Source organism: Cervus canadensis, chromosome 22 (assembly GCF_019320065.1).
Source record: "Cervus canadensis isolate Bull #8, Minnesota chromosome 22, ASM1932006v1, whole genome shotgun sequence".
NCBI classification, from domain to species: domain Eukaryota; kingdom Metazoa; phylum Chordata; class Mammalia; order Artiodactyla; family Cervidae; genus Cervus; species Cervus canadensis.
The window spans coordinates 51,182,435-51,204,650 of NC_057407.1; the positions used below are offsets into that span (position 1 = coordinate 51,182,435).

At 40.0% G+C, this 22,216-nt stretch overlaps 1 protein-coding gene, 1 non-coding gene and 1 pseudogene across 33 annotated transcripts in view; 2 read left to right on the forward strand and 1 right to left on the reverse strand.

The window, feature by feature from the left end:
• The first annotated feature begins 3,554 nt into the window (after positions 1–3,554).
• CLASP2 (cytoplasmic linker associated protein 2) overlaps positions 3,555–22,216 on the forward strand; it is a 171,108-nt gene continuing 152,446 nt past the window's right edge. For 11 of the 31 annotated variants that reach the window (XM_043443486.1, XM_043443487.1, XM_043443488.1 and 8 more), the window contains exons 1-3: positions 3,555–4,110; positions 14,510–14,588; positions 21,475–21,578. In XM_043443486.1, coding sequence (XP_043299421.1) covers positions 3,916–4,110; positions 14,510–14,588; positions 21,475–21,578 — 378 coding nt within the window. In that variant the 5' untranslated portion in view covers positions 3,555–3,915. The remainder of the gene's footprint in view (positions 4,111–14,509; positions 14,589–21,474; positions 21,579–22,216) is intronic. The other 20 variants (XM_043443452.1, XM_043443457.1, XM_043443453.1 and 17 more) reach the window with 3 other exon arrangements.
• On the reverse strand, positions 9,966–11,262 carry LOC122425124 (annotated as a pseudogene). The gene has a single exon (XR_006264709.1). The product of XR_006264709.1 is annotated as an L-lactate dehydrogenase B chain-like (transcript).
• Positions 14,207–14,332, forward strand: LOC122425226. The gene has a single exon (XR_006264770.1). It is a non-coding gene; the product is annotated as a small nucleolar RNA SNORA61 (small nucleolar RNA).

Genomic DNA, 22,216 nt, shown 5'->3' on the forward strand with positions numbered 1-22,216 from the left:
AAGCTGAGTGCCAAAGAATTATTGCTTTTGAACTGTGGTGCCGGAGAAGACTCTTGAGAGTCACTTGGACTGCAAGGAGATCAAATCAGTCCGTCTTAAAGGAAATCAGTCCTGAATATTCACTGGAAGGACTAATGCCGAAGCTGAAGCTCCAATACTTTGGTCACCTGATGCAAAGAACTAACTCATTGGAAAAGACCCTGATGCTGGGAAAGATTGAAGGCAGGAGGAAAAGGGGATGACAGAGGAGGAGAAGGTTGGATGGCATCAGTAACTCAATGGACCCGAGTTCGAGTAGGCTCTGGGAGTTGGTGATGGACAGGGAGGCCTGGTGTGCTGCAATCCAAACCGTCGGACACGACTCAGCAACTGAACTGAAATGAACTGAAAGAAAGTGAGGGAATTTCAGAAAAACACTGATTTCCGTTTTATTGACTATGCTAAAGCCTTTGACTGTGTAGATCACAACAAATGTGGAAAATTCTTAAAGATATGGGAATCTCAGACCACCTTACCTGTCTCCTGAGAAACCTGTATGTGGGTCAAGAAGCAACAGTTAGAACCTTACATGGAACTGACTGGTTCAAAATTGGGAAAGGAGTATGGTAAGGCTATACATATTGTCACCTTGTTTACTTAACTTATATGCAGAGTACATCACTCGAAATGCTGGCTGGCTGAGTCACAAGCTGGAATCAAGACTGCTTGGAGAAATGTCAACCCCTCAGATGTGCAGATGATACCACTCTAATGGCAGAAGGTGAAGAGGAACTAAAGAGCCTCTTGATGAGGATGAAAGACAAGAGTGAAAAAACTGGCTTAAAATTCAACATTCCAAAAACTAAGGTCATGGCATCTGATCTCATCACTTCTTGGCAAATAGAAGGGGAAAAAGTGGAAGCAGTGACAGAATATTTTCCTGGGCTCCAAAATTTCCTGCAGACAATGATTGCATCCATGAAATTAAAAGATGCTTGCTTCTTGGAAGGAAAGCTATGACAAACCTAGACAGTGTATTAGAAAGCAGAGAAATCACTTTGCTGACAGAGGTCGGTATGATCAAAGCTATGGTTTTTCCAGTAGTCATGTATGGATGTGAGAAATGAACCATAAAGAAGGCTGAGTGCCAAAGAACTGATGCTTTCGAACTGTGGTACTAGAGAAGACTCTTGAAAGTCCTTCAAACTGCAAGGAGATCAAACAAGGCAATCTCAAAAGAAATCAACCCTGAATACTCATTGGAAGGCCTGATGCTACAGCTGAAGACATAATGCTTGGGCCCCCTGATGTGAAGAGTTGAAAAGACCCCTGATACTGGGAAAGGTTGAGGGCAGGAGGAGAATGGGGCGGCAGAGGGTGAGATGGTTACATAACATCACTGAATGGACATGAATTTGAGCAAAGTCTGGGAGATAGCGAAGCCTGGCATGGTGCAGTTCATGCGGTCACAAAGAGTCGTACACGAATTAGCGACTGAACAACACAACAATGACCCTTAGGAAAGGAACCTTTAGACAGCAGGGAACAGTTACTCCAGTAGTTGATTTAGGCCCAACTGCAGGGAAATTACCGGAGAAGGCAATGACACCCCACTCCAGTACTCTTGCCTGGAAAATCCTATGGACGGAGGAGCCTGGTAGGCTGCAGTCCATGGGGTCGCTAAGAGTCAGACATGACTGAGCAACTTCACTTTCACTTTTCACTTTCATGCATTGGAGAAGGAAATGGCAACCCACTCCAGTGTTCTTGCCTGCAGAATCCCAGGGACAGGGGAGCCTGGTGGGCTGCCATCTATGGGGTTGCACAGAGTCGGACACAACTGAAGTGACTTAGCAGCAGGAAAATTACAGCTAATTAACAATGGAAGAAACTTTACATCACGATACAAAGAGAAACAGTAATATAGGGAAAAAAACCTCAGAGTAAACACATAAAAGGTTTCTTTGGATTTGGAGAGTGTATTATTATTGTTTTTGTTCTTATTTTGTTAATGTGAACATTTTAAGCATTTCATTAAATTCATTCACTTATTCAGCTTAAATTGACTGAGTACCCATTATTTGTCCAGCACCATCCTAGGGAAAACACAGATGATCTTGGAGTTTCTGTGTAATAGAAGAGAGATATTTAAAATTATTAAATTGTGGCTGGAAATAATTAGCAGGAAGCTAAATACCATGTACATTTAGAATGTACTCTAGACCAGTTTACACCCACTAATATGACTTCCATATGTTGGCCACCTGATTCAAAGAGCTGACTGATTTGAAAAGACCCTGATCCTGGGAAAGATTCAGGGCAGGAGGAGAAAGGGGGGCAATAGAGGATGAAATGCTTGGATTGCATCACCAATTCAATGGATATGCGTTTGAGCAAACTCTGGGAGATAGTGAAGGACAGGGAAACCTGGCATGCTGTAGTCTATGTGGTTGAAAATAGTTGGATACAACTGAACAACTGCATAACATCATCATGGATAAAACTAATCACCCCAACCATACTAAATATTGTGGAGGATGTGGAGCAACTGGTACGTCTGAGCACTGCTGATGGGAGTTTAATATGATACAGACATTTTGGAAAACAGTTCAGCAGTTTCCTCTAAAGTTAAACATACACTTATCACACAGACCTAGTAATTCCAGTACTTGGTATTTACGGAAGAGAAATGAAACCTTGTCTCTGCACAATGACTTGTACACTAGCGGTTATAGCTGGTTACAGCCGGAAAACTGAAAAATGAAACAGTGCAAATGTCTATAAACAGGTGACTGGGTGACAAACTATGGTGCTTCCATATAAGGACTGCTCCTCAGCAATAAGAAGGGACTACTGACACAGCAGCCGCACTGGATCAACCTCAAAACATACTAAAGGAAAAAGTCCAACTCAGTAAAAGCAGACTGTATGAAGTCATGTGAAATTAAGTAATACCGAAACGTATGCTACCGTGATAGAAATCTGATTAGTATTTCCTGGCAACGCAGTGGTTATTGACTTGGAAGTTCCTGGAACTTCCTGGAGCGATGGAAATATGCTCGATCGTTCCTAGGGTGGTGGTTATTCACACTGGTGCATACCTTTGCCAAAACGCATGGACCACTTAAAATCTGTGCATTTTAGTCTGTGTAAATTAAACCTTTTTTTCTTTTTTAAAGCATAATCAAATGATAACCCAACGAGTGGCGATGGCTGGAAGCAGGGGTCATTATTAATTTTTTTTTAATATAATAAAGTGTATTCTACAAAAAACCAAAAACCCCCAAACCCAAACAAAGCAACAACAACAAAAATAACATCAACAACAACAACAAACCCAAACGCCCAAAGCCTTAAAAAAAAAAACAAAAACAACAACCAAATCTGGTAGTGGGGTTAGGGAAGGGGGAATTCCAAGTCAAAGAAACTTTCCCAAATATTGATTTCAAGTGGAGGAAAACTTGAAAGGGTCTAAGATTTTACAAGGCGATGACTGAGTGCTGAGGTGGCGGACAGCAGAGAATCGTCGGCTTCCTGGGGGTGCCAACCCAGACCGATCGCAACTTCCCCAGACGCCCCACGACCCCCAGCAGCTCCCGCTGCGGCCGCCGCCTCCGCGAACCGTGTGTGCGGACCAGCGGGCAGGCGGGCGGGCACTCGCTCGCCGGCGTCGCGCTGACGTCACGCGCGCGCTGACGTCGCCGGCGGCCGCGGCCTCTGAAGCGGGTTGGGGCGCAGGGGGCGCCGAGTTTGACTAGTTTGGGGGGCCGCTGGACGCCTGGCGCTGCTCCCGCCGCCCGCCGCGCCCCGCGAGCCGCGCCCCGGCCGGACCGAGCGCGTCCCGCCCGTTCCCGCGGGGCCCCGCTCTGGCGGCTGGGCGGCGCTCGGCGAAAGTTGGCCCCTCACGAGCGGGCGGGCGGGCGGGCGGCCGCGGCCATGGAGCCCCGCAGCATGGAGTACTTCAGCGCCCAGGTGCAGCAGAAGGACGTCGGCAGCCGCCTGCAGGTCGGCCAGGAACTGCTGCTCTACCTCGGCGCGCCCGGCGCCATCCCGGATCTGGAGGAGGACCTGGCCCGTCTGAGCAAGACGGTCGACGCTCTCACCGGCTGGGTGGGCTCGAGCAACTACCGGGTAAGCGGCGGCTGCGCGGCCTGGCGGGGCACGCCCTCTCCCGCCGGCCCTTTAATCCCGGACGTGCTGAGGCGGCCGGGTGGGCCCCCGGGCACCTCTGAACCGCACCGCGGACCCTGGGTCCCCCCACTTGTCCCCACCGGCGAGCCTGCCTCTCCGAAAGCGAGCGGGAGCCCACCTTCCCACCGAGACCAACTTTTTCCACGATTGTGAGCAGTGGCAAATTCAGCGATTCCGTGACACCGTGCGGAGTTCCTTGGCACTAGGGCATTATGTTTCAACATCTATTTTTAAAAAATCAGTGATTATTTACATACGTAAAAGTGTAGCAGACCCTTTATTATACATTCGTACGTACCTGTGTAACGCTACCCAGGGCGAGACGTAGGACAGGAAGATTCAGATTTTAAGTTCAAAAGAGATGTCAAGTTAATCCTTTTGAATTAGCATTTTTATCCTACTTAATCGCCTGGTTTCCTTTTTCTTATATAGTTTTTTTCCCCTGTTTCTGAAAGGTTGTGCTTTTCGTGTTTAAAGCATCTTTAGAGCATAATAAGGTGCCTGATTAAGTTTCCCGTTAAATCTAGTGAAAAGACTCTGACTTCATGGCATTATTTATTTGCTTTTCGTGTATAGTCGACGGAAAGCAATTGAACGCTCTGTGTCATTTTGTTTTGCCGCAGTTGAGGACTGACTCGGATTTGAAACCGTGCTGTGGCAGGTTAGCTGATAGTGGCAAAAAAATAAAAAGATGAGGTACAAGAAGGAATGAGTGTTTCAGAAGAGCCGGTAGTAGGCAGGTTGTAATGTAGCCACGTTGGGAGACCAGGTAAATTTTCTGCAGCCAGCCTGTACTGTGGTTTTTACCAGTAACTTTGCTTTCTAGTCTTCTGGTGGCAGTGTTGTTTTAAAATGCTCGTCCAAGCCTCGTGCGGTTGAAGTGATTCTTCTTAGTAACAGATACTTAAAACAGCGAATAGGCTGTACTTTGAAAGCTGTATCATCATAGAGAAGAAAGGGAAACTCTAAAACTATTATGCAGATTTAATGATGAAACTTAAGAGTTTTGGAAGGATTTGACTTTTTACAAGGGTAATAAACAGTTTGAGAATTAATCACCTCAGTGTTCCATTGTATACTGCTTCTGTATTATTTTTAAAAACTTTGGGAAAAGTTAATGTTTAAGAATACACCATTACTGTTTAGAGGATTAGTCTTATTTCTTTGGAAGAAACGGCCTAAATTTACTTGCACTGTAAGAAGGGCATAAGCGCTTAAGATAGTTGATTTTTGTGTTGTAGCCTAGGCTGTTGTAAGGTGGCTTTTTGGTAACGCTTACTCCCATTGCCACCTGAAGGTCCCTGTGTCACCCCTATGTTGCCTGTGGTTGAATTGGCATTTGGGCCATTTCACTCCGCAGAGGTACCATCAGTGAGTGACAGTTGAGCGGTCCCATCTCTTGAAACATATTCTTGGCTTTTGTGATGCCACAGTATCCTGCTTTTCCTTTGATGTCTCTGCGCAGAACTTCTACTCATTGCTTTGTTTTTCCTTTAACTGGTCCTTCAGAATTAGACTGCATCAGGGACCTGACTCAAGTTCTTATGTCTTTACTATACATTGTCTCCACGCTCCTCGGCAGATGCTGCCGCCTGAGACAGTTCTAGAGATGGGAAGAGAACTCCTGTAACCTCACCCACAGACTTCCTTGTGTGCCCCTGTCGCCCTGCCTTTTCTGTCACAGTGAACAAGTCGCCTTTCTCTCTTCTACCTCCACATGGGTATTGAAGGCATGTGTATCCATGCCCTCTTGTCTTCTCAAGGACATGAATTCATCAGCTTGGATCTCTCCTGCCGAATTCCTCTCCTTTCTACTGAATTCTATAATATAAGACCTTTTCTGACATGGTTCGGGAGAAGGCATTCTAATTAGTTTCTTTGAAATTTATATGCTGAGTTACCAAGCTAAGTCATCATTTTTTACTGAAGGTACAATGATTATTGAAATCTTTTGAAAAAAAGTGTATTAGTTTTTTGAATATACACACAAATAGAAGTATACTTAAATTTCAAATTATGCTGAACAAAATAAAGTTTTGCTTCGGATTTGTTAGTACTGCACAATTTGAGTGTCTTTAATAACAGTCATTGCTTCAGTGAATCTGAGTGCGTATACTTAATGCTAAGTATTATTCCAGATCTTGAGGACCCACCTATGAACAAGACTAGAAAGACATTCACTCAGCTTCATTTGGGGGTTAATTATACACCTACAGTGTGCAAACACTCTTCTGGGCACTTGAGATTCAGAAGGGAATGGCAGCCCATTCTGTTATTCTTGCCTGAAGACCCATGGACAGAGGAGCATGGTGGGCTATGTGTTTAGTTCATGGGGTCACAAAGAGTCGGACACGACCGAGCGACTAACATTACTACATGAGGACCTATGATGTACAGACGTTCTTCTTGGCACTAGGATACAAGAGTGAAAAAACGACAGAAATCCTTGCCTTTGTGTGCTTGGATTCTTGTGGGGGCAGAGGAATAAACAAGATAAATAACTGGAGTCTTTTGTGTATTAGATGATGATAAATGCTTTGGAGAAAAGCAGTGAAGGGAATAGAAGCATTGGGTAGGATGCAGATGTGTGAATTTTAAATTGTCGCTGAAGACCTCACTGACGCAGTGATTTAAAGCAGGGGGGTGAGATTGCTGCTGTCATGGAGATCCTATTAGAAAGAGGAAGGCAGATGGGTATACAGATTAGTTCCGTGTAACAAGTGCTTATGAATCAACTGATGTGAAAGAATGAGACGAAGATGAGACTGTTTGGGGTGTAAAGGAAGTGAGGTGAAATTTGAGTACATTTAGGAAAGAAATACAGGAGTGAAGAATGCCTTTGGGCAGAGGAAACCACAGATGCAGAGAACTTAGTTCTGCTGAGGAACATAAAGTAGGCCAGTGTGGCTAGAGTTTCCATGTGAGTTGAGGTGTTCAAAGAGGTGAAACTGGGGAGGCAGGTAGAAAGAGCTGTATAGGATTTTATTCTAAATCATTGGAGTGTTTTTACTTAGAGGGTTGGCTGCTTTGTGAGGTGAGTGAAGTGAGCGAAGTCGCTCAGTCATGTCTGACTCTTTGTGACCCCATGGACTGTAGCCTACCAGGCTCCTCAGTTCATGGAATTTTCTAGGCAAGAGTACTGGAGTGGGTTGCGATCTTTGTGAGGAATGGACAGTTAAAGCAGCAAAAGAATCAGAGAGTTGGTGGCTCAGGCTGGTTTGGTAACAGTGGCAGTACTTGAGAAGTGAGAGATTGGGGTGTGATTTAGTGGTGGAGTCAACAGCATTGAGTATGAGGGTTGAGAGAGAGGAATTGGGGGTCACTGCATTGCTTAAGCACTAGTAGAGGGTGGTATTTACTGAAATGGGGAAGACTGAGAAAACAAGTCAGGTGAAGGAAGTAAAAAGTTAGGTTTGAGAAGGTTGTTTGACATCCAAGTTGAGATGTTAAACGGGCAGTTGGGATCTTCAGCTGAGTGGAGAAATCATTAATTGAAGGTTTAAAAATGTGTGAATAGGTATGTACATTATATTAAATATATATGCTCTGGCATTTGATTTTGGTAAGTCCTGTGATTTTAGGAGTCCCCAAATGTAAAAATGGTGTTATAGCAATAAAAATCTTCCTTGTAAAATGCAGTTAAATATGATAACCACCATTTAAAGAGTCCTTAGTGAGTACCAGGCATTGTCTCAGGTGCTTTATTTCCATTATCTCATTTAATCTTTAAGGTGGCCTTAGAAAAACCAGTACTGTTTCTTCATTGTGTAGAAAAGATGTAAGTATTTTGGCTTAGGTCCTAGACCTGGTACATTGGTAGAGTACTTGAACCAAGGGACATTAGAATTTTCCTTTCCTTTTCTGTACTTTGGTAAACCTCTTCAACATCCTATCATTTGTCATCTCTACTTTAACTCTCTTATTTTTTCTATTTGTAAATGTGATCATAAGTTGACTCTCAAAATGGAAAAAACACTAAATAGCATTTATATTATAAACTGTGTAGTGCTGGGCTAGTAACATGCTAGGATTTTAAGTCTTTTCTTGGAATCCAAAATCACAGCTCTTTTACCATTTAAAGGATGATGCTACCTTCCAGTGTTAGCAAAACCTTGATTGTACTTATAAACCATCAATTTCTTACAGTATACTATTTTTTTTTGTTTGAAGTCTGTCTGTATATATGGATCTCGTCTTTTTCTCTTACCTGCCACATAGGAAGAACATCCAGGTTTTTAACTCTTTACTATTCACATTGTTCTTTTGCATTGTCACCTTGTATGTGTGCATGAGAGTTTTGTAGGGTAGTGATTATGAACCCTGTCCAATTTAGTGCCCCCCACCTTTTTGTTATTTTTTGGCTGCGCCACGTGGCATGTGGGATCTTAGTTCCCTGACCAGGGATCAAACGCATGCCTCCTTGCGATGAAAGTATGGTGTCTTAACCACTGGACTGCCTCTTTTAATGCTGCCCCTTACAATCCTGAAATAAAGTTTATAGATAATACTCAATCCACATCATTTTTAAAAATCCCCAGTATGTTCTCACTGTATTATAAAAGAAAATTGCATGTAGTTACAATGAGATAAAATGTTTCAGTGTATAAATGTGCCAGCCTGGTTACCCAGGAAGACATAATGCTAGTCAGGAGGCTGCCCCAGTGCATATCGCTGTAAATGTTACCACTGCCCATTCAGACCACTGCCGGTGTGTGCTTGCTGGTGGTTCAGACTTGACAAGTGGCATTACTGTCAGTGATTGTGATATTCTGGAACTCGAACTTCTGAACCTTGTTTCATTCCTTTCGTATAGTTTGTATAATTCTTTCTTTCTTTACTAATTGTCAAAATAATGAGGTAAAAATAATTAGCATGCTCCAGTGTTGGCCAGATAGTTTTTGTTATCATATGAAATCTTGCATTTAAATATGTCTAATACATTTCAAGTTCCTTAACCAGGGATTGAACCCTTGCCCCCTACAGTGTAAGGGTGGAGTCTTAACCACTGAATCTTCAGGGAAGTTCCCAGTTATTATTCTTATTAATATCCAAACTGTTCTATCAGATGACCCTAAGAATCTTTGGTAGTCTTTGCTCTCCAGTATCATGAGATCATATTCCTGCTCCTGCCCTGGAATTAGCTACTTGGTTCTTTTTGTGGGAAATGGTATGTGGAAACTGCAACGTAGGTGCTAATGGAGCTTATTGTTACTCATTTGATCTTTGTTTCTAGGTTTTTTTCAATGAAGGGGGTTAGGTTTAATTTAATTTTTAAGAATAATATTTCTTGAGTTCATACTGATATTCAGATTCAAGACTGCGTTATGTTTACTTATTTTATTTCATTTTCAATGAAACTAGTTATTGCTGCAAATAAGGTATATTCAAAATAGTCTGATTTCTTTATCTGTGGCTTATACCCTGTTCCCAGCCATAAAATTTTTTTTCTGATTGTCCTTCCATTGTTGTAATTTTTTTTAAACATTGATAACTATATCCCTTGATATTTGTAGCCCTCCTTTAAAAATTTCTTTTAATTAAATTTTTTTAATTGGAGGAAGATTGCTCTACAACATTGTGTTACTTTTTGCTGGATAGCAATGTGAATAAGCTATAAGTATACATATATTCCCTTGCTGTTGAGCTTCCCTTCCATCCCCAACCAGTAGTCCCCTTTTTAAATATATATTAAATATGCGTCTCTCCAACTTGCTTTTTTCACTTAATGTATCTTGGAGTTCATTGCAAAGCAAGAGTAGGGTAGCCCTCAATTTTATTTTTATTTTTATTTTTTCCACACTACGCTAGGTGGTTTGTTTTATTTGTTCAAGGACTCATCTTGCAAGCATTAAAGCAAGCATGGGCTTTGATTCTAGGAGCCCAGATTCACAGATTTAGGAAGACAAAAGCGAACTGTGCTCCATGTACATGGACGCAAACTAAAGGCTTGTGGTTAATCAAACTGTAGTTTTAAGTTTCTACAGTCTCACAGCCAGAAGTCACAGGTCCTTTAGGTCCTTTTGGATGCCCCAGAGGGTATCTGCACTCTTCTTGAGTTGGGCAACCTCTTTATCCTTCAGCTTGTGGTTGATAACACTGGTTAACCCTCGAGCATTCAAGATACATGGAAGGCTCAGGAAAACTTCATTCTCAATGCCATACATGCCCTTCACCATTGTTGACACTGGGTGAATCCTGGATAGATTTTTCAACATGGATTCAATAAGATCAGCTACACTTAATCCAGTAGCCCAGTTGGTATATCCTTTTAGCTTGATGACTTCATAGGCACTCTCAACCACCATCTTATGCACTTCCTTCCAATTTTCACTATCATTGTCTGTTCCCATTTCTGGATTCAGTTTCTGGAGAGAAACGCCTGCCACATTCACTCCACTCCACACAGCCATACTTGAGTCGCCATGTTCTCCCAAAATCCATCCATGGCAGCTGCTGGGATGAATGCCAAGTTTTTCAGCCATAAGGTAGCAAAATCTAGCAGAATCCAGATTACATCCACTCCCAATCACATGGTGCTTGGGTAATCCACTTAGTTTCCAGGTAACATATGTGAGAATATCCATTGGGTTGGAAACCACAATGATGATGCAGTCAGGACTGTACTTGACGATCTGAGGAATGATGAACTTGAAGACGTTAACGTTCCTTTGCACCAAATTCAGGCGACTCTCCCCCTCTTGCTGGCGAACTCCTGTAGTTACCACCACGATCTTGGAATTGGCAGTGACAGTAATCTTTGTCTGCCACAATTATTGGTGTCTGAAGGAATAAGCTCCCATGCTGCAGGTCCATCATTTCTCCTTTGAGTTTATCTTCCAAAACATCCACAAAAGCAAGCTCATCAGTCAGAGACTTTCCCAGAATGCTGATGGCACATGCCATACCAACTTGTCCAACACCCACTACAGTGATCTTATTGTTTGGGATTGTTCCCTCTTCTTCCGCAACTGGCGCAATCAGTTTTTCCTTAAGAGTTGCCATTGTACCCAGGGGAGAGAAAGTTCTCCAGACAGTGGTAAGGGCTGCACGAAGACAAAGTCAGCAGCATGCGTCTCCTCTGGCGCAGGATCCGCAAGGCTCAATTTTATTTTTAAAGTGTCATAGTTGTCTGTAGTGTGGATGTACCATTGAATCTGTCTCATACTGATGAATGTTTGGGTAGTTTCCAGTCTCTTGCAATAATCTTTTTGTGTCTTCTCATAATTTTGCTGATCTATCTTCAGGATAGATTCCTAAGTGAGATCTTACTAAGCGTGCATGTTTTTCCTGCTGATTTCAGATACTGCTTTTATCATCTATTAAATTTTGTGTATGAGTGTGTCTGTGCACTTCCAGTTAAGTTTTTAATAGCTTTATTGATGTAATTCACATGTTATACAGTTCACTCATTTCAGGTGCACGCCTTATTGTTTTTTAGTGTATTTGCATGACCATCAGCACAGTCAATTTTGGAGCATTTTCATTACTTCAAAAAAAAACCCCTGTACCATTTACCTGTTACCTCCTTATCCCTCTACATCCATCAGTCCTAAGCACTACTAATCTACTTTCTCTCTGTTTGGATTCGTTTGTTCTGGACATTTCTGATAAATTGAATCACACAACATATAACCATTTGTGTCTGACTTTTTCCCTTATCAGAATGTTTTTAAGGTCTATCCATATTGTAATTTGTATTAGTCATTACCTTGCTGTGTGCTTAGTCGCTCAGTCATGTCCAACTCTTTGCAACTCCATGGACTGTAACTCGCCAGGCTCCCATGTCCCTAGGGATTCTCCAGGCAGGAATACTAAAGTGGGTTGCCATGCCCTCCAGGGGATCTTCCTAACCCACGTCTCCCGCATTGCAGGCAGATTCTTTACTGTCTGAGTCCCCATGAAACCCATCAGTCATTACTATTTATGGCCAAATTGTATTTGATTGCATGCATATACCACATTTTGTTTATTTATCCATCTGATGGCCATTTGGGCCTTTCTACCTTTGGTCTGTAATGAATGATGTATAATGACATTGGCATGCAAGCATCTATGTCCTGCTTTGATTCCTTTGGGTTTATACCTAGGAGTGGAATTGTTGAGTTCTCATTGTTTCTGCACTCCCCCCCCAACTTTGTTGTTGTTGTTCAGTCGCTAAGTCGTGTTTGACTCTTTGTGACCCCGTAGACTGCAGCATACCAGGCTCCTCTGTCTTCTGCTATCTCCCGGAGTTGGTTCACATTCATGTACATTAAATCAGTGATGCTATCTAACCATCTCATCCTCTGCTGCCCCCTTCTTTTGCCTTGGGTCTTTTCCAGTGAGTTGGCTCTTCACATCAGGTGGCCAAAGTACTAGAGCTTCAGCTTCAGCATCTGTTCTTCCAGTGGATGTTCAGGACTGATTTCCTTTAGGATGGACTGGTTTAATCTCCTTGCAGTCCAAGGGACTCTCAAGAGTCTCCTCCGGTACCACAATTCGAAAGCATCAATTCTTCAGCCCTCAGCCTTCTTTATGGTCCAGCTCTTATCTGTACATGACTACTGGAAAAACCGTAGCTTTGACTATATGGACCGTTGTCAGCAAAGTGGTGTCTCTGCTTTTTAATATGCTGTCTAGGTTTGTCATAGCTTTTCTTCCAAGGAGCAAGCATCTTTTAATTTCATGGCTGCAGTCACTATCTGCAGTGATTTTTGGAGCCCAAGAAAATAAAATCTGTCACTGCTTCCACTTTTTCCTCTTCTATTTGTCATGAAGTGATGGGACTAGATGTCATTATCTTAGTTTTTTGAATGTTGAGTTTGAAGACAGATTTTTCACTCTTGTCTATCACCCTCATCAAGAGGCTCTTTTAGTTCTTCATTTTTTGCCATTAGAGTGGTATCATCTGCATATCTGAGGCTGTTGATAACTTCCTGCAATCTTGATTCCAGCTTGTAAATCATTTAGCAATACACTTTAGGCTTTCTCTTTTTTCCTGTACTTCATGGAGGGGTTTTCTCCTTTCCCCAGTGGTAAACGGCGGTTGCTTCTTCTTCTCTTGCTGACTCATTTATGAGTAGTGGGGCTATTCAGTTTTCCTGGCCCAGCTTCAGTCTTAGATCCTTAAGGTAAAGCTTTATCAGAAATCCTGCCCCTCCTCAACTGGAAAGCTTTAATCATGAGAACCCAGCATGGTTTTCTGCTCCTACCCTTGAAGTAGAAGGCTTTTTTTTTTTTCCTTTTCTCTTTACTTAGTAGTTGTTAGATTTTACCTCTGTCCAGGAGGATAACAGTGTTTCTCTTTCCATCTGTAGCTTCAAATTTTTGTTTCTTATAAGACAAGGAACTGGAAAAGTTTGTGATTTGCTCGCAGAGGTAGCTACTCCTTTCTACCAAGACCTCTAACTACCAAGAGACTTTCTCTGATCTCCTGCCGAGTTCTCAGTCTTAATTATGAGTGTCTAGTGGAGGTTTATAGAGAAAGCCTGCAAGCTGATGTGAACTCTCCTTGTGTCTGCAGCTGACAGGTTTCTGAATTCTCATGCTAACCCGCACTCAGGTATTAACGCGGAGTTGAACATACCTGAATTCTTTTTACCCACTTGTATTGTGGCTTCATCTTGCTTCCATCCTCTTCCATGTGTGAGCTACTGCTTATGTCTCATATCTCTCCTTGGCATCTGTCTTTCCTTAAGATTTCAAGCTAGATGATTATTCTACAACCATAACTTTCTAAATGGATTCAAGAATAATTACAGTTTTGTAGATTATTTGGCTTTTTCTTGTTTACAGTGGGAGTAATAATTTTTTCCAGTTTCTTCATCCTAGACGGAAGCTGGAATTCCTATGTAATTAAATGTGCTGTTTTGCTTAAATGTTTCATTTAAGAAACATTTCAACATTACAGAAAAGTTGCAGGTATAGTCCGTGAACTCCTGTGTACCCTTTACCTAATTCACCAGTAATTAATATTTTGCCAAATAGGCTGTATCACTATCTTCCTGCATTTGCATATTATTATTGTTACTGGCTATTTAAGAATAGTGTGCCCTAGACCCTCCAGTTCCCTTTCCCATCGGATCTAAACCCTGGTCTCGGTGGTCGTAAGAGGAGGGATAGTAGTACTGAAACTGTGCTTGTCGTGTGTGCTGTATAGCATGTGGGCTAGTTTCAGACAAGGCTGACAAGAAAAAAAAAAAAAAGGAATAGTGTGCCCTAAGCTCATGACTGTTCACCCTGAACATTTCAGTGTCTTTTTTTTTAACTTGGTAATAAATGAAGAACTTTATGTCACAGTTACATACTGTTATTATATTATGCATCTCTAATTTGTATTCATTAAAATTTCTTTCTATAGGTGTCATTAATGGGATTGGAAATTTTAAGTGCCTTTGTGGACAGATTATCAACACGATTTAAGTCTTATGTAGCAATGGGTAAGTTAATTTTATTTACAAATTATTGTAGTGTTTGACACACTGACTTTTTCATAGTTTTTTTTTTTTTAACAGAATTAGTTCTCTGTAAATGCACAAATGTAATTGTATACAACTCAGAGATCCACTACTTAGCATTTTAATTTGCTGAGATATAAAAGAGTTTTTTTTTTTGACATAAAAGATTTTAAGCCTATTTAAATAAATGTTTCCTTTAAGACAAAAACAAAAGCAAAAAAATTACTGAATATACATCTAACAGATTTTTACTTCATATTTCAAATTTTTTTACTGTGTCTTTTACTTTTTTGTAACATATTAATAATTCATAACATAATTTGCAGCATCACTTTTCAGCCTTATCTGTGGTGAAGGACTAGTTTTTTGATTGCTAGTCTATTGCAGACCAGTATTTTATAAAATACAATACAAATAAATTAGAGCACAACTAAATGAAAAAAAAAATACAAGGCTCAATTTTTTATTGTGAGCATCAACAAATGTAAAATTTACTTTGGTCACATTGTTTCCAAACCTTGTTTTAGGAAAACTCACTGTCTTGACCTCAAGATGTTTGTAGACTGGCCCTGGGCTGCCGGCCATGCTCTGAGCAGCGCTTCTGGAGCGTTTGCAGTCCAGGGTGCTGTGCTGGGATCACGCTTGTGTATAGTAGCTAGATGGCAGAGGGGGCTTTGACTTACCTTCTCAACCTGAGTGACCTTTGTGGGCCTTTTGGAGTGCTTCAGTGAGTGGATTTGGTCCTATTATACAGAAATGTATTTAAGGGTAACCTCAGATGTTTGTGATTTCTTTTATGGATTCAGTTAATGCCTCAGAGTGTATCATCACCCTTATTTTCAAATTATCTTTTGTCAGCTTCATGTTCAGTATGCTACTCAATTCTGCCGATTTATGCCTTTATTTTTACTGCCTCTCCTTTCAACAGTATCTTAGTAACTGTCCCTATCTATACTATTTCCTTTTTAATCAATACCTGGTTCCTATTCAATCTTTGTATGAATAGCTTCTGAAAAGATGATTTTTGAAACTGTCAGTCTCCTGGTTAAAATCCTATGGTAGATGTTAAGATGTGTTACTTGCTTATGTTTTATCTTAAAGTATTTTGAATTAACATTTAGGACATTTTACATAAAAATTCATATTTGCAGCTTGACTTGAAAAATTGGCCAATGCAGCAACCCTGATCTTCTTTCCATTCCCACATATGAATATTGGCAGAAGCTCTGCTGTAGCTTCCTCTCTGTCTGGGCCATGAGTTTTCCAATCCTTAAGTTCCTCCCATCTCCTCTTATCTCCTCATAACTGGAATTTTGGTTATAATACACAGAGGTTGGAATACTGCAGTTCTCAGATCTGGTTCATTTTTGGTGTTTCTGGTACCTCCTTGACTTTAGGCATCTGAACTTGTGACCCCTGCCCTATAAGTTGTTGCAGACAATATTCCAGGGTTCAGAAATTCTAGGTGTTCCATAGCTCACTTATTTCTCGCACATAACCAGATGGAGTTTGACATATGTGCTGACTGCTTGCATTTAGGTACTGTGAAAGTTTTAGGACCAGAATCCTCATTTGCTGCCTCCCAGGACCATCCTGTTTTCAAAGCTTACTTCTGACTTTGCTGTCCTTGGAGTTTCAGTCTTCTCAGCCCATATGACTCTTCTCTACCTCAGCAGCATTATTTATCTGTGATCGTCAGTAAATACTCTCCACTTTTGTTAATCAAAAACTTGCTCACTCTTGTTAGTTCTGGCTTAGCTTGTTTATGCCTCTGCTGTGCTGTTATTTCTTTTTCAAATCCTCTCTTCTCCAGGGTCCTTCCTTTCTCTTTTAATGATTTACTTCTGATTTCAGTATCTGGGAGCTTTGCAGATTAATTTCACCCAGTACTGAATTTTTCTTTACTTCATGATTCTATACCCTTAAAAATTAATTAATTACATTAAGTTGTTTTTGTTGGTTAGTGTTTTTTGAATATATTTCCCACATATCTGCATAGTCTTATATGTGTAGCTTTTTATCTGTTAATCTCTTACTCTTTTTGTTTACCCCTGTGCATTTACTGTTAGTGTTGTTTTTGCTTAAAACCCTAAGTGTTCATTATTGTTCTTAGTGAAACTTGAGCTTGTTATTACTTGAGAGTCAGTGTGATATAATAGGAATATTTCATCTCAAGTTTTGCTACCATTTATTGAATGCCCACTTTTTATCCATTTACTGGGCTTCTCTCCTTTACATAAATTAAAGATTATCCTCAAATTATTATTTCTAATTTGTGTGACAAATTACCTCTACAAGATAGGCTGCAGTGTATCTTTGTGCTCTTAAAGAGATATAGTACTAGAGTAAGAATCCCAGGAGTTGACTTAAAGAATCTGCCTGCAATGAAGGAGACCCTGGTTCGATCCCTGGGTTGGGAAGAGCCCCTCGAGAAGAGAATGACTACCCACTCCACTATTCTTGCCTGGAGAATTCCACGTCGAACATGACTAAGCAGCTAACACTTCCTTGTTTTACTCTGTCGTAAATCTTAGCCAAACCATTTTAGAAGCCTTTCCTTGAAAGGAAATTGAATTAAGTTATGTGCTGGAGGTTTTTTTGATAATGTAACCTTTTAGGTATATGTAACGTGATATGAGTGGTACTGTTTTTCTTTTGATACACTTCAGTTATTAAATATTGTTATAGATATTTTTAATCTTTTTATATTAATAGTAAAGTTTAAAAAAAAAATAGTAAAGTTTTAGGAAAATTGGGATCCATGGTCAGTTTTAGTACCAAAAAGAGTATGGACTCTATTAATGTAATTCATTAATATATTTACATTTTCTTTTGTGACTAGATGTTTTATGGAAAAATTAAATGTTCAAACCTCCCCAAAACACAATTTAATTTAACACTGATTACCAACCTTGGTTGTTTTTTGTCTGTCCCCTACCCGCCACTCACACCCTTGGCCATGCAGGTTGCAGGATCTTAGTTCCCCGACTGGGGATTGAACCTGGTCCCTTGGCAATGAAAGCAGGGAGTCCTAACCACTGAACTGCCAGGGAATTTTATGAAAACAAAATCCAGTAAAGATATTTAAAGATATTTACAAATCTTAAACAGATAAGTTTTAATCCAAAATGATATTGTAGAAAGTATTAGAACAGTCAGGGTACGTGGTCCTCAGTTTTGCATCTTGTAAATGGTTTGCATCTTGTATAATGCTAAGAGAATAAAATATACTAGCAGCTATGCTTCCATGTTTATACTACCTAATAAAATATACTAACTCCTTCCATGTTTCACTGTCCAAATTCCAGTCTATGACAGATGTACTTATTTGTTTAACAAGTTCTTTTTGAGAGTTTACAGAGTGAAAAGCTCTGTTTTGGATTCCCAGTGATTATTGATTGCATGTTCATCATGTTGAATAATAAATAATTTGGTGGTCATTATATATAGATCTGTAAGGAACAGTGCTAACCCTTCTGAATGCTTATTATGATCTTGGCCCAGGTGCTTTTTTTTTTTTACCAGTTTTACATATTCTCTTACTCGCCATGGGAGGTATAGACCTGGATCCCTCCTTATTTTACAGACAAGAAAATCTGAACTAAGAAAAGTTTACTGTCTTATGTAATAAAATAACCAGTAGAGCTAGAAATAAATCTTGTTCTATTTGACTCCAAGAGTATATATGTTAAAAAGGCATTCTAGTGGAAAAAATTTATGAAATTTTGTTAATAGCTGTAAGTCTGAAGTTATGTAGTGTGAGGTTTTTTGATTTTGTTGTTTATATTTTATAAATTTTAGTTTTTAAATTGAAGTGAGCTCCTGTTTGGGTCAGATTTTTTTTTTTACTGCAGTTTAGGAGATCTCAGTTTTCCCACCAAGCATAGAGCCCTGCAGTGTAAACAAGTAGTCTTAACCACTGGACCACCAGGAAAGTGCCTTTATTTTCTTTTTGGAGTTAAACTCTAGCACTCAGGAATGAAGTGTCTATTTTTATTTTCCCATTATTGTTATGTGGTTGTTAATACACACACACACACACACACACACCCACCCAACACCTCAGGTACAAATAAATGGAATTAATTATGACCATGGTCTAGCATATTACTTAAATCCTGGTTTTCACTACTTGCTAATTGTGTGACCTTGATCCAGGTATTTAAAATGCGTCTGGACCTTCTTCATCCAATGGACCTACTCTATTTCATAGGGTTTTTACAAAGATTAAATGGGATAATTCAGTGCTTCAGTTCAGTTCAGTTGCTCAGTTGTGTCTGACTCTTTGCAACCCCATGAACTGCAGCACACCAGGCCTCCTTGTCCATCACCAACTCCCGGAGTTTACCCAAGTTCATGTCCATTGAGTCAGTGATGCCATCCAGCCATCTCATCCTCTGTCATCTCCTTCTCCTGCCCTCAGTCTTTCCCAGCATCAGGGTCTTTTCCAATGAGTCAGCTCTTTGCGTCAGGTGGCCAAAGTATTGGAGTTTCAACTTCAACATCTATCCCTCCAATGAACACCCAAGACTGATCTCCTTTAGGATGGACTGGTTGGATCTCCTTGCAGTCCAAGGGACTCTTAAGAGTCTTCTCCAACACCACAGTTCAAAAGCATCAATTCTTCTGTGCTCAGCTTTCTTTATAGTCCAACTCTCACATCCATACATGACCACTGGAAAAACCATAGCCTTGACTAGACGGACCTTTGTTGATAAAGTAATGTCTCTGCTTTTTAATGTGCTGTCTATGTTGGTCTAACTTTCCTTCTAAGGAGTAAGCATCTTTTAATTTCATGGTTGCAGTCACCATCTGCAGTGATTCTGGAGCCCAGAAAAATAAAGTCAACTACTGTTTCCACTGTTTCCCCATCTATTTGCCATGAAGTGGTGGGACCAGATGCCATGATCTTAGTTTTCTGAATGTTGAGCTTTAAGCCAACTTTTTCACTTTCCTCTTTCACTTTCATCAAGAGGCTCTTTAGTTCTTCGCTTTCTGCCGTAAGGGTGATGTCATCTGCATATTGGAGGTTACTGATATTTCTCCCAGCAATCTTGATTCCAGCTTGTGCTTCTTCCAGCCCAGTGTTTCTCATGACGTTCTCTGCATATAAGTTAAGTAAGCTGTGACAATATACAGCCTTGACGTACTACTTTTCCTATCTCTCCTTGCTATAGTACATAATAATATCTAACATTTATTAAATGTTTTGTTTTGTCTCTGTCTGTCTGAAGGTATCAGAACCAGAGTCCCACAATAGCCAACTCTATAGATGTGGGAGAACTTCTCTAGTGTTAACAATATATATCTAAGCATGATGAGAAGAATTGGGGCTTCCCTAGTGGCCCATTGGCTGGGACTCTGCCCTCCCAATGCAGGGGACCCAGGTTCGATCCCTGGTCAGGAAACTATATGCACCATGCAGCAACTAAAAATCCTGCATGCCACAACTAAGACCCAGCACAGCCAAATAAGTAAATAAGAAAAAATAAAATAATAAAAAAAAAAAGATGAGAAGGATTTATATTGTTTCAACTGACAGATACTTCAGTTGCCTCATGATTAGGCTTATGATTTTTTTATGGCAAAGCTTTTGTTTTCTTAAATAATCAGTTCCTTGATTAAGGTTAGATTTTTGGATGATCATTCCATTTTGCATGGTTGGCTTTTCATTTTCTTCCAAAAAGGATGTGTTTTTTCTTCCCTTAAAGGTTGTTGATCATTATTATATCAGTTCTGATTGTTACAGTGTAGACAGTGTTACATTGTAGAATACTTTGGCATCACATTACCTACACATTTAATTGTATGTCTGTAAATAATTAGAGTAATTAGGCCTCAGCCTCTATTGCCTCAGCGAAAGGAAGCCTGTTGCTGTAAGATCAAAGGAAAAGCAAAAGAAGTTAATATCCATGCTTTTGAACCTGTCCGCTGATGGGAGCAGTAGGTGACCCATTTAATGTTTACCCAGTGTCCTTCACTTTCTAAGTTGTTTACATGTATCTCAGTAATCTGAGGTGAGTCCTGCTGTGGACATTTATGGGTTGAGGAAATAAAGACTACAAGATTAAGTAGCTTGGTCACACACCTGATATCACTACAGTCAGTGACAGTGGTGACTTAAGGGATTACAGAAAGATAATTTTGACTATGAGGTGTTTTTACCCTACGGGCCGAGTTTATAGCCCATCACTTCAGTTCTAGCCACCCTCCCATTTGCTCCTTCCCAACCCCCAACACATATCATTTCTTCACGGTGCTTTGTTGATTTATAGGTATGGAAGCCTGTTCTATGAAAACTCTCTAGCCTGCCTTTCCAGCCTTCATCATGGACTAGTGCCAGAGAAGGACCTCAGTCTCATGGACCAGGCTTTGTTTTTGTCGTTTGAGTAATAATACATTGTACATCTAGAAGAATACATATCAAGCATTTAAGGAATAATTGTAAAACCAACACCTGCCTATGCCCAGGTCAAAAAACTAGAACTCTACCAGTTCCTTATAAGCGCTTTCTGCATTTCCTGTTGACACCTCCCACTATCTACCAGAGGTGACTATTGTCATGACCTTGGAATAATCATTCCTTTGCTGTTCTGTAGAGCTTTACCATCTATATGAATCTCTAGACAGAATAATAGTAAGTTTTGCCTGTTTTTTGAACATTATTAAATGGATGTCATACCGTATGTATTCTTATGAAACTTTGCTTCTAGGTTATTTTTGATTGGACTCATGGATAGAGAACTTGAAACAGTTTGCTTCATAACTTTTCATTATGGAAATAATTGATGTCTGTAATTTTATAAAGTACAGTTTATAAATGAGATGAATTATAAATATTTATTCTTTTCTCTCTTCATTTCTCTAGTTATTGTAGCTTTAGTAGACAGAATGGGAGATGCCAAAGACAAGGTTCGAGATGAAGCTCAGACTCTGATACTGAAGTTAATGGATCAAGTAGCACCACCTATGGTAGGCCTACATTTTAAAGTTCAGATTTTGCTAATTATTAACTAACAGTAAAAATAGGTGGTAATCACAGCAAGTTAGTAAAGCCCCAGGAATGTTAAACTTAGAGTTTTAAACAGTGAATTATTGCTAATGCTTTAAAGAAATTGAAATTTAAGAAAAGTTGTCAGTATTTAACTGCTTGATTTTTTGCTTTTCTTTTTCTTATTTTCTACTCTCAAGCTTTTTCAAAAAGCTAACTCATAGATTTCAGTGATTTGACAGTGTACTGATTATATTATTTGTTAGGATTTTCTGGTTTTCGCTACCTGCAAATTATATTGGTGTTCGGTGAGTGTTATATGAGTTTCTGCAACCCTTACTGACAGAGGGAGAGAATTTTTATTGTAACAACTGGTTGCTAGTTATATAAGGCATATACTAGATGACAGTACCTGTGTTTTATGAATATGGTAGAAAATAATTGGTCTTACAGATGTATTTTGAAAGAGGAGTAAAGAATAAATTGACATGTAAACAAATATTTAAAGAGTAGCTCACTTTTAGTGGGAAAAAAACCAGTTTACAAAATACAAGATATTATGTTATTTAAAGTATAATATAAGAATTGTATTTTGTATATTTTATTTTAAAAATCTGGA